At 39.3% G+C, this 13,648-nt stretch overlaps 1 protein-coding gene across 1 annotated transcript; it reads right to left on the bottom strand.

Annotated features, from left to right (window-relative positions):
- Positions 1–1,523: 1,523 nt before the first annotated feature.
- LOC121862048 (DBF4-type zinc finger-containing protein 2 homolog) lies at positions 1,524–5,489 on the bottom strand. The gene is made up of 3 exons (XM_042359980.1): positions 5,021–5,489; positions 4,211–4,404; positions 1,524–1,631 (listed from the first exon to the last, which is right to left on the bottom strand). The coding sequence occupies exons 1-3, from the start codon at positions 5,487–5,489 to the stop codon at positions 1,524–1,526; spliced, it is 771 nt and encodes a 256-aa protein (XP_042215914.1).
- Between the last annotated feature and the right edge of the window lie 8,159 nt (positions 5,490–13,648).

Genomic DNA, 13,648 nt, shown 5'->3' with positions numbered 1-13,648 from the left:
CTGTAAGCCGCCACCATCCAAGTTAGTGTCATATATTTATTGTATATCACCAGAGAAAGACAGCCTCTCTGAGTTACACCCAGAAGTGAAAGACGTAGTAACTTTTTATATTTTGATTTTCATGACATATTTTGACAACGTGTTCTCCGGGAAATACTGTAATCACCAATCAGTTTTGTCGGCTATCCTTGGTTAAGTTGTCTTACTGCTTATCATTGTTATTTACCTGCTCTGTCTCGACACATAGGAAACAGTACAGGTTTACTTCCACGGCTTAATTGCATCGTATACCTACATCGTCTATATTCATGCTGAACTGTATAACTGAATAGGTAAAAAAAAAATGCTTATTCAATTGTAAATATGTATGACAATTTTACTGAATGATTATTATTATTAGTATTACTATTATTACTATTAGTATTATTACTATTTCCGCTCAGTCATCAGAGGGAGATAAATATTTTCCCTAATACATGATCTGTATCTAGTGTATTAAATACCTTGAACCAGTGGGAACCTTACAGATCAAAGAGCAACAAAGAATTTCTTAAAGACTGCATATTGTCTGATAATGTATGTCTGATAGTCCGTGTTTTCCCCCTTTTGGTATTATATTTACGTTTCCTTTTGTCGAATACTTTAAATTCTCTCGTGTAAAATATTGGAAAGATAATAGCATTTCCTTGTCGTTAGTTCCTCCTCTAATAAATAACCTTATCTATGTCCAATAACTTCTAAGACTTTCCTCAATGCAATTCTTTACTTGGTGTGAATATTACGTATAACAGACCTTACAACAGTTAATAATCACATCTTCTATTAGTTACTATTAGTTACTATTGCCAAATTATATACCTTGCTATTATAGACTTCTATATTTCGTTCACATGTGCAACAGGAAAAAAAAATGGTTATATCTCCTCCAGACTTTGGTTCAGGCATTAAACCGCCCAGGAATTTTTGTTTAGCCAAGTTAAGTCCCGTAAACTACCACAATTGCCAATATTCGGAAATTTTCGCTACGGTTTTCCTAATTCTTGATTCTTGTGCTTGAGAAGAAACCTTTATATTTTGTCACTATTCTTAATTTAAAATTGTGTTTCTATAAGTTTCAAAAGCGTTATTGATTAGTTACGAAGAAACGTCATTAGTTATTGGCCTCATTTTAATTTCCATATTATAATTCTAAAATTTAAAATACTTATTAATTGGTCTTTTATATAATTACTTTGACCTCATTATCATTACTTGCAGTAGCTATTTTGAGTCCTACTCGACTATTGGGGGTCGTAAGTGTCTATTTGGGGTCGTATGTGTCTATTTGAGGGTCGTACTTGCCTATTTGGTGGTCGTACGTGTCTATTTGGGGGTCGTATGCGTCTATTTGGGGCCAGCTATTTGGTGATCGTACGTGATTGTATAAAAGAAAGGCTGTCCATTGTCGGTGTGGGGTGCAGAGATCCGACAAGGCAATCCCGTGACCCTCTCTTACAGGTTAATTGAAGCCCAGTTATAGACTGTCAGAAGGCAAACTGTTCCTTATATGTATTTAACTGGTTATGCTGACAGTTACCCTTGCATATGTCAGTCTTATAGGGACCCCATGATGGTGGCATGGTGGGTAGAGGCTGGAGATAGGGATTTTTATGGTGGTAATGGTCACAGGAGCGATGGTCATGGTGGTTTTGGTGTAAATCATGGTAGTGTATATAGGACAATGATGATGGTAATGGTAGGAATGATAGCGTGTCCTGGGCGGTGATGATTGTAGCCTAATATTCACTATGATGATGATTTATGGTATGAATCATGATAGTTTGGACTGTAATGGTAATATTTATAATTCTAATGATGATAGTGCCATTCATAGTAAATTGAGTGTTTGTATCAACAATAATAAAATAAATAATAAACTGATAAACGTAAAGAAATTAATATATTATTAACTGAACAATAAATAACTAGAAAAATATTAACAGTGTATATTGAACGTAGCTATAGATTTCCTCTCATAGTTAATATTGGGGAGGAAGGAAATATTGTTTGGGTGGTCCAGGCTGGCTCATATTGCAGTGGCACGCGCGGGGTTTAGAAAATTTTGGTTGGGCAAGTGTGTGTAAAGTATGTGACCCCGTAGCCAGGTCACGTCCACCCCTTAGTCTTGACCAATTTAAACTTGTCGGCATAAACTTCGAGGACCAATGACCTGACCTAACCTTACTATACCTATACCTGACCTAACCTAACCTAACCTAACCTAACCTAACGGATACTTTATTTAGTCGTGTTGTGTTGTCAAGTTGCAGTTTAATTAATGTGTTCATCTGCTGCCTCTGTGAACTCCACTACCTTGTTTTTCTTTGTATAGATCGTAATGTAGCACAGATATGTAATGTTCTTGTTAGTGCCGTGAGAAAGAGGTGTGCATCTGGTACCCTCTTGCTGTTTATGTTATTGCTGTGGTGTATGGGTGTGTATGTGTTATTGCTGTGGTGTATGGGTGTGTATGTGTTATTGTGGTGTATGGGTGTGTATGTGTTATTGCTGTGGTGCTTGTGTATGTGTTATTGCTATGGTGTATGGGTGTGTATGTATTATTGCTGTGGTGTATGGGTGTGTATGTGTTATTGCTGTGGTGTATGGTTGTATGTGTTATTGCTATGGTGTATGGGTGTGTATGTGTTATTGCTGTGGTGTATGGATGTGTATGTGTTATTGCTATGGTGTATGGGTGTGTATGTGTTATTGCTGTGGTGTATGGGTGTGTATGTGTTATTGCTATGGTGTATGGATGTGTATGTTATTGCTGTATGGTTATGTATGTGTTATTGCTATGGTGTATGGATGTGTATGTGTTATTGCTATGGTGTATGGGTGTGTATGTGTTATTGCTGTGGTGTATGGATGTGTATGTGTTATTGCTATGGTGTATGGGTGTGTATGTGTTATTGCTGTGGTGTATGGTTATGTATGTGTTATTGCTATGGTGTATGGATGTGTATGTGTTATTGCTGTGGTGTATGGATGTGTATGTTATTGCTATGGTATGGATGTGTATGTGTTATTGCTATGGTGTATGGGTGGTATGTGTTATTGCTGTGGTGTATGGTTATGTATGTGTTGCTATGGTGTATGGATGTGTATGTGTTATTGCTGTGGTGTATGGGTGTGTATGTTTATTGCTATGGTGTATGGATGTGTATGTGTTATTGCTGTGGTGTATGGTTATGTATGTGTTATTGCTATGGTGTATGGATGTGTATGTGTTATTGCTATGGTGTATGTGGTGTGTATGTTATTGCTGTGGTGTATGGATGTGTGTATGTGTTATCTATGGTGTATGGGTGTGTATGTGTTATTGCTGTGGTGTATGGATGTGTATGTGTTATTGCTATGGTGTATGGGTGTGTATGTATATTGCTGTGGTGTATGGATGTGTATGTGTTATTGCTATGGTGTATGGGTGTGTATGTTTGCTATGGTGTATGGGTGTGTATGTGTTATTGCTATGGTGTATGGGTGTGTATGTGTTATTGCTATGGTGTATGGTGTGTATGTGTTATTGCTATGGTGTATGGGTGTGTATGTGTTATTGCTGTGGTGTATGGGTGTGTATGTGTTATTGCTGTGGTGTATGGTTATGTATGTGATATTGCTGTGGATGTGTATGTGGATTGCTGTGGTGTATGGTTGTGTATGTGTTATTGCTGTGGTGTATGGGGTGTATGGTTATTGCTGTGGTGTATGGTTAGTGTATGTTATTGCTGTGGTGTATGGGTGTATGTGTTATTGCTGGTGTATGGTGTATGTATTGGTTGTGTGTATGGATGTGTATGTGTTATTGCTGTGGTGTATGGTTATGTATGTGTTATTGCTGTGGTGTATGGGTGTGTATGTATATTGCTGTGGTGTATGGGTGTGTATGTGTTATTGCTGTGGTGTATGGTTATGTATGTGTTATTGCTGTGGTGTATGGGTGTGTATGTATTATTGCTGTGGTTGAAAATATACATTGGACAGAAATGACTTATAACATATAAAGACATGGGGTAGGTGGGTCGTGTAACAAAAGCTTTTATTACTGAAAGAAGAAGGAACATGAATTGGACATACAAATTATAGTTTACATGGGTTGGGAGGTCTCTTGCCCCTGCCTCATGTGGTGCTGCAGTAACTCGTCCATATGTGTTGATATAAAGGACCTCACGTGGTGCTGCAGTGACTCGTCCATATGTGTTGATATAAAGGACCTCACGTGGTGCTGCAGTGACTCGTCCATATGTGTTGATATAAAGGACCTCACGTGGTGCTGCAGTGACTCGTCCATATGTGTTGATATAAAGGACCTCACGTGGTGCTGCAGTGACTCGTCCATGTGTTGATATAAAGGACCTCGTGGCGCTGCAGTGACTCGTCCATATGTGTTGATATAAAGGACCTCACGTGGTGCTGCAGTGACTCGTCCATATGTGTTGATATAAAGGACCTCACGTGGTGCTGCAGTGACTCGTCCATATATTAATAATAATAATAATAATAAACGGTTTATTAATAGAGTTGCAGCCGGTGGCTGAAAATATACAGACTTACATTTGATTTAGACATAATGATATAATATGCATTGAATACATTTACAGGGCTGTACAGTACATAAATCAGGAGTTGTTTAATATTTTAACAATAGATGGGATGGTGCTGTTCTTATATCTATCGGTGCGGGCTCTTATGGGCTGTATTTTGTTGTAGTGGCGGACTGCGCTAGTTGGGTGGGTGGCAGTGAGTGAGGAACTATGTGTTGATATAAAGGACCTCACGTGGCGCTGCAGTGACTCATGGAGAACATGTGGTGTGGTAGTAGCATAGTTCCTCACTCACTGCCATGTGGTGTTGTGTTTTCTTATGGTGAGGAAAATAACGCAAAATAACATTAAAACTCCAACACAGAAAGATAAATTAATTTTTCTAAAGGTAGATATTATATAATTAAATTTATCTACACTATCATCCATGTACTCACCATGGTACTCACCATGTGGTGCACGAGGATCATTTAGAACACGAGCATCATGTGGTGCACGAGGATCATGTGGTGCACGAGGATCATGTGGCGCACGGGGATCACGCGGTGCACGAGGATCACGTGGTGCACGAGGATCACGTGGTGCACGAGGATCACGTGGTGCACGAGGATCACGTGGTGCACGAGGATCACGTGGTGCACGAGGATCACGTGGTGCACCAGGATCACGTGGCGCACGAGGATCACGTGGCGCACGAGGATCATGTAGTGCACGAGTATCATGCAATGCACGAGGATCATGTAGTGCACGAGTATCATGTAGTGCACGAGGATCATGTAGTGCACGAGTATCATGAAGTGCACGAGCATCATGTAGTGCACGAGTATCATGCAATGCACGAGGATCATGTGGTGCACGAGTATCATGTAGTGCACGAGTATCATGTAGTGCACGAGTATCGTACATGCACGAGGATCATGTAGTGCACGAGTATCATGTAGTGCACGGCAGTATCCACGTAGTCACGTGGATCGTGTAGTGCACGAGTATCATGTAGTGCACGAGTATCATGCAATGCACGAGGATCATGTAGTGCACGAGTATCATGTAGTGCACGAGGATCGTGTAGTGCACGAGTATCATGAAGTGCACGAGTATCATGTAGTGCACGAGTATCATGTCGTGCACGAGGATCATGTGGTGCACGAGGATCATGAAGTGCACGAGTATCATGTAGTGCACAAGTATCATGTAGTGCACGAGCATCATTTGGTGAACGAGTATCATGTGGCACGAGTATCATGTGGTGCACGAAGATCATGGAGCGCACAGTATCATGTTGTGCACGAGTATCATGAAGTGCACGAGTATCATGTAGTGCACGAGTATCATTTATGGTGAAGTATCATGTAGTGCACAGTATCATGTATGCACAGTATCATGTAGTGCACGAGGATCATGTGGTGCAGTATCATGTGGTGCACGAGGATCATAAAGTGCACAGTATCATATAGTGCGGGAGTATCATGTAGTGCACGAGTATCATTTGGTGAACGAGTATCATGTGGGGCACAGTATCATGGGTGCACGAAGATCATGGGCGCACAGTATCATGTAGTGCACGAGTATCATGTAGTGCACGAGTATCATGTAGTGCACGAGTATCATTTGGTGAACGAGTATCATGTGGGGCTGGTATCATGTGGTGCCGAGTATCATGTAGTGCACGAGTATCATGTAGTGCACGAGTATCATGTAGTGCACGAGTATCATTTGGTGCAACGAGTATCATGGGGGCCGAGTATCATTTGGTGCACGAGTATCATGTAGTGCACGGTATCATGTAGTGCACGAGTATCATGTAGTGCACGAGGATCATGTGGTGCCGAGTATCCGATGTGGTGAGGATCATGTAGTGCTGAGGATCATTTGTGGTATCATAAGTGCACGAGTATCATGAAGTGCACGAGTACCGCCAAGTGCACGAGTATCATGAAGTGCACGAGGATCACGTGGTGCACGAGGATCACGTGGTGCACGAGGATCACGTGGTGCACGAGGATCATTTGGTGCACGAGAATCTTGTTTACCTGATGATTAAACCCCCTATTTAACGCTAACCTAACCTAACCCCACCAAGGTAGATTTTAGATAGGATTAGGTTAGGTTTTAGGGTGTTCAATCATCAGGTGAAATAAATCGGGGTGTCTAATCTTCAGTTTATGGGAAATAAGTATTAATTTATTCTTTACACTATTGTCGTGAAGGTCATTTTGTGTAAGATTATATATGTTGTTGTCAAGTCTCCTCGCCTCCTTGTACGCTGCTGAAAGATTGAAAGATCATTCCATCACTCCAGTTTTACCTCCTTGGAATTGCTTCTCTGAGCGACCTTTTTAAGTCAAGGCGTATCCAGTTACACCGTGTTCAAGGTGAAGATCTTTTGCATGTCTTTGAGAACTACACTGATGATGGTATGAGTCCTTTTTTTTCTTATACGTTTATTAGGGATGCGGAGGCCGGGTGGATACACTCGCCTTCTGTGCTAGGGTTCGTCGGTGTGTGTCCTGAAAACCCCTCTCTCCATCCGTCTGTGAACGGTTACCTAACTTTACAAACGGGAAAGTGAAGGCTATTGAGTGTAATGCCTGTCACACTGTTTCCTAGAGTACCGGGGAAAAGTTTAGCTTACGTACTGTTTCTGTATAGGGTAAACTGTTTTCGGTTTTTATTTGATTAGTGGCAATCGGACATATATGGAACTCACTATAAAGTTCAAAGGTCAGTATTGAAGAGTAAATAATGTATGGCTGTCTGTTTTTAGTGTATGTCTTGTATCATTAAACTAGATGGCGTTAAGTCTTACTCAACACGCTAATAACACAAACACTTTAACCCCGACTACACGAATCCCACGCCATTACTTGGATTATTCGAACCATTAGACATTAGCGTTGCAACGAACTACAAAGTTGGGTGCTCGTGTCCTAAACGTTAACTAACCTAACTACCAACGAGACTACTGAAGAGTATCCGTTTCTCTCTCTCTCTTTAAGGAGAGGATTCCAACACTGTATTTTGTAATTGTTTTTGTTATGTTTATATAATAAATATAATCTTTGTCGTGGCTGTTTTCCGCTCGGTTTACTGTTTCTCATTTCCTTACTGTCCTGACTTCGTTTACTCGTCGACGTTGTGTGTTCAGGTAAACGTCTCTGTGTGATTCGCCAATTTCATTTCCGCAACTTATCTGGGAGGAATCGTAAATGGAGACTAGACTGTTATATAATTTTTTGAGGAATAGTACATTTTAATACAATTAGATTAAGATTCAAGAACATTGAATTTGTCCCCCCTACTCCACGCTTTAGGTAGCTTAGTCTGATAGCGAATTACAACGCGGAAAGGTTGAGAACATTTAGTTACATTTCGAACGTTAAAGCTTAGGTCCGGCCAGTCGTTATGGTAAATTTGGGTAGGAAGACTCGAGTAAGAAGTTGTTTATACTCCAGTGTACCGATCAGACCTGCACAACACAAAAATTTCATTAGATTTACCTGACCTCATTTAATTTATTCTGGCGAGACAGAATATTAAATACTTCAGTGTCAATCAAGTCTCCTCGCATTCAGTTTGTCGGTTTTTTATCCTCACGATTTCTATCCAATGTGTATATATATATATATATATATATATATATATATATATATATATATATATATATATATATATATATATATATATATATATATATATATATGTATGTATGTATGTATGTATGTATGTATGTATGTATGTATGTATGTATGTATGTATGTATGTATGTATGTATGTATGTATGTATGTATGTATGTATGTATGTATGTATGTATGTATGTATGTATGTATGTATGTATGTATGGATGGATGGATGGATGGATGGATGGATGGATGGATGGATGGATGGATGGATGGATGGATAATTGTTTGTTCTTCCTTTACATAAGTAAAACCAAAGTTTTTCTCAAATTAGAGAAGTATATACCAGTTTGTTCTCAAATAAAAAAGTATATGCCAAAGTTTGTGGTGTTGGTTTTGTTTCTTTACCCAGTTTAACTTGAGGCCTAAGTATAATTCACCTGTTCTTCACACCCTGAGATTACTAACCGTGCGTAACCAAGTCCAAGAAGTAGTGGTCATCGCCACACGACTGGGGATCTTGATAAAAAAAAAAATCTCAGAATCACAGACCCACAGCTAAAAATCGATTCCCAGGCGAATTATTATCATACACTTCATAATTCCTATTACTGTATATGTTCTATAATTGACAGTCAGATTATTATTTTTATAATCGATGTTTTAGGCGCTATGATTAGCGAAATAATGCCTGGCTCCGCTCTCACAAGTGTCCTGGATAAAAATGAATTAGTATCATGCTATGTAATCCCTTTAGGAACACATTCACTGTAGCCTGTAATAAGCCACTCTAGCCCTCACCGACATGCAATTTCAAGCTTTATATTTTTCGCTTGAGTGACGTGTTGCCGTGACTCACGCCACAGCGTTCACGACTTGGTACACGAGTTCTACTTACAGAGACGCTAAGGTGAATTTAAGTGTGGAAATGGTACTTGTCATTTGTCCAATTGTTGTGGGATTTAACGTTAGTATAATGTCGGGTAGTCTCTCTCTCTCTATAATTGAATTTAATATCCAGTGGCTTGTATTATACATTGTATGTGCTTATAGTCATCCCATATATTGCAGGGTCTCAATTGTTTGTCACTCTTGATCTTTTCATGTTTGTATTTCTTTTATTATTATCATCATCATCATCATCATCATCATCATCATCATCCATTATTATTATTATTATTATTATTATTATTATTATTATTATTATTATTATTATTATTATTGTTATTGTTGTTGCTATGTTGTTGTTGTTGTTGTTGTTGTTGTTGTTGTTGTTGTTGTTGTTGTTGTTGTTGTTACCGCCCCCAGGCCCCGGAAGTGGATGAGTGACCGTGCCTGGGTGGGCTAATCCCAAAACAGGAAAACAAAGAAAAAAGAAGTTCAGTCGCTGACAAAAGGTTGCTCCCCGTGGTGAAATTCAGTCACTGGAATGAGTCTCCGGGACTTACTCTGACTGTTGCATCTCGTTTGGGGTCGATGCTGCTTCATTTTGGCCGGGAGTGAACTTTTGACCCCGACTGTACATGATTATATTACACCAATAGTGAATAACTCCCACCAGTAGTGAATAACTCCCACGCAGTAGTGAATAACTCTCACCAGTAGTGAATAACTCCCACCAATAGTGAATAACTCCCACCAGTAGTGAATAACTCCCACCAATAGTGAATAACTCCCACCAGTAGTGAATAACTCTACCCAGTAGTGAATAACCCCACCAGTAGTGAATAACCCCACCAATAATGAATAACTCCCACCCAGTAGTGAATAACTCCCACCAGTAGTGAAAACTCACCAGCAATGAATAACCTCACCCAGTAGTGAATAACTCCACCAGTAGTGAATAACCTCACCAGTAGAAAACAGTGAGTAACTCCACTGTTGAATAACCCCACTAGTAGTGAATAACTCCCACCAGTAGTGAATAACTCCCACCAGTTTAATAACCTCACCCAGTAGTGAATAACCACCAGTAGTGAAAATTCCCCACCAGTATGAATAACTCCCCACCCAGTAGTGAATAACTCCCACCAGCAGAATAACTCCCACCAGTAGAATAATCCCCACCAGTAGTGAATAGCTTCACCAGAATGAATAACCCCACCAGTAGTGAAAACTCCCACCAGTATGAATAACTCCCACCCAGTAGTGAATAACCCCACCTAGTAGTGAATAATAACTCCCCACCAGTAGTGAAAACCCCACCAGTAGTGAGTAACTCCACCAATAGTGAATAACTCCCACCCAGTAGTGAATAACTCCCACCAGTAGTGAATAACCCACCAGTAGTGAAACCCACCAGTAATGAATAACTCCCACCAGTAGTGAATAACTCCCATCCAGTCGTGAATAACCGCCACCAATAGTGAATAACTGCCACCAGTTGTAAATAACTCCCACCTATAATGAATAACTCCCACCAGTAGTGAATAACTCCTACCAGTAGTGAATAACCCCACCAGTAGTGAATAACCTCACCAGTTGTAAATAACTCCCACCCAGTAGTGAATAACTCCCACCAGTAGTGAATAACTCCCACCAGTAGTGAATAATCTCACCAGTTGAAATAACTCCCCACCCAGTAGTGAATAACTCCCACCAGTAGTGAATAACCTCACCAGTTGTAAATAACTCCCCACCAGTAGTGAATAACCCCACCAGTAGTGAATAACTCCCACCAGTAGTGAATAACTCTCACCAGTTGTAAATAACTCCCACCCAGTAGTGAATAACTCCTACCAGTAGTGAATAACTCCCACCAGTAATGAATAACCCCACCAGTAGTGAATAACTCCCATCCAGTCGTGAATAACTGCCACCAATAGTGAATAACTGCCACCAGTTGTAAATAACTCCACCTATAATGAATAACCCCACCCAGTAGTGAATAACCCCACCAGTAGTGAATAACTCCCACCAGTAGTGAATAACTCTCACCAGTTGTAATTCCCACCCAGTAGTGAATAACTCCCACCAGTAGTGAGTAACCTCACCCAGTAGTGAGTAATCTCACCCAGTAGTGAATAACTCCCACCAGTAGTGAATAACTCACCAGTTAAATAACTCCCACCCAGTAGTGAATAACTCCCACCAGTAGTGAGTAACCTCACCCAGTAGTGAATAACTCCCCACCAATAGTGAATAACCCCACCAGTAGTGAATAACTCCACCAGTAGTGAATAACCTCACCAGTTAAATAACTCCCACCAGTAGTGAATAACTCACCAGTAGTGAATAACTCCCACCAGTAGTGAATAACTCACCAGTTGTAAATAACTCCCACCAGTAGTGAATAACTCCCACCAATAGTGAATAACTCCACCAGTAGTGAACCCACCAGAATAAATCTCACCAGTTAAATAACTCCCACCAGTAGTGAATAACTCCCACCAATAGTGAATAACTCCCACCAGTAGTGAATAACTCCCACCAGTAGTGAATAACTCTCACCAGTTGTAAATAACTCCCACCCAGTAGTGAATAACTCCCACCAGTAGTGAATAACTCCCACCCAGTACCAGCAAACAAGTATCTCACGTAAAAATAGAGCGAATCCCAAATTTCGTCAAGGGGAAAATTATAATATAGTTTATGAATAATGTATTTTTGTCATCTTTTATTGAGATGAAGCTACGGCGAGATTTAAGAAACCTTCGCTGTTGATTTCCTCGTTACTGGATATAAGAATACGTATCTCTGTACAACAAATTATTAAGTTATAATTTGGACGTCTTTAGTCATTAAGTTAATGTGTGTTCCTGAATCATAAATTACGTCTTTAGTCAGCTAGTTAATGTTTGTTCCTGAATAATATATTTCGTCTTTAGTCAGCTTGTTAATGTGTGTTCCAGAATCCATATATTACGTCTTTAGTCAGCTTGTTAATGTGTGTTCCTGAACTAATAATACTTCTTGTCAAATAGTTAATGTGTGTTCAGAATCATATATTAACTGTCTTTAGTCAGTTTGAATGTTTGTTCCTGAATAATATATTTCGCTTTAGTCACTAGTTAATGTTTGTTCCTGAATAATATATTTCGTCTTTAGTCAGCTAGTTAATGTGTGTTCCAGAATCACATATTACGTCTTTAGTCAACTTGTTAATGTTTGTTCCTGAATAATATATTTCGTCTTTATCAGCTAGTTAATGTGTGTTCCAGAATCATATATTCGTCTTTAGTCACATGTTAATGTTTGTTCTGAATAATATATTTCGCTTTAGTCAGCTAGTTAATGTGTGTTCCAGAATCATATTACGTCTTTAGTCAGCCAGGTAATGTTTGTTCCAGAATCATATATTACGCCTTTAGTCAGCTTGTTAATGTTTGTTCCTGAATCATATATTACGTCTTTAGTCATTAGTTAATGTGTTCCTGAATCATAAATTACGTCTTTAGTCAGCTAGTTAATGTTTGTTCCAGAATCAATATATTACGTCTTTAGTCAGCTAGTTAATTGTGTTCCTGAATTCAAATTACGTCTTTAGTCAGCTAGTTAATGTGTGTTCCTGAATCATATATTACGTCTTTAGTCAGCTAGTTAATGTGTGTCCTGAATCATATATTACGTCTTTAGTCAGCTAGTTAATGTGTGTTCCAGAATCATATATTACGTCTTTTAGTCAGCTAGTTAATGTGTGTTCCTGAATCATAAATTACGTCTTTAGTCAGCTAGTTAATGTGTGTTCCTGAATCATAAAATTAGTCTTAGTCAGCTAGTTAGTGTGTGTTCCTGAATTATAACATTAGTCTTATCGCTAGTTAATGTGTGTCCTGGAATCATATATTACGCCCTTTAGTCAGCTAGCTAATGTGTTCCTGAATCATATACGTGCACTAGTCTGCTAGTTAATGTGTGTTCCTGAATCATATATTACGAGGTAAAGTGTATATATATTTTGAGAAGACCAACGAAGGTTTTGAATTATATGAAAAAATATTTATGTTTTTATATATTTTGACTCTGCGAGAAATCTCAAATATACTCCATCAGTTCTTCCTTGGTGGAGTGTAAGCGCTGGCCTGATTTGTGTAAGTTGGTGGCTTCTCTATATAGAGGAGAGGAGTTATAGTTGTTCCTTCCTTCCTTCCTTCCTTCCTTCCTTCTTTTCTTTCTTTCTTTCTTTCTTTCTTTTTCCTTGCTTCCTTTCCTACCTTCCTTCTTCCTGCATACAAAGCCACAAAATAACCGTAATCACTTTTATTCTGGGACAATTATCATGAATCGTGTCAGTTTTGGCCTCATGAATTCAAACCCCAAAATAACTTTTAACTGCCGGATCACCTGAAGATTAGACCCCCAGTACGTTTCTGCCTGATAATTAACCACCCTAACGCTACCTGGGGTGGGGGTGGGGGAGCTTAGGTATGTGAATATTAAATTAGTTTAGGTTACATTCGGTTAAATTAGGTACAGTTAGGTTAGATTTGGTACGTTAGTTAAAGTAG

This window comes from Homarus americanus, unplaced genomic scaffold (assembly GCF_018991925.1).
Source record: "Homarus americanus isolate GMGI-L3 unplaced genomic scaffold, GMGI_Hamer_2.0 scaffold25013, whole genome shotgun sequence".
In the NCBI taxonomy this organism is placed as follows: Eukaryota; Metazoa; Arthropoda; class Malacostraca; order Decapoda; family Nephropidae; genus Homarus; species Homarus americanus.
Note: the sequence above shows the minus strand (reverse complement) of the source record. Positions and strands in the feature narration are given on the sequence as shown.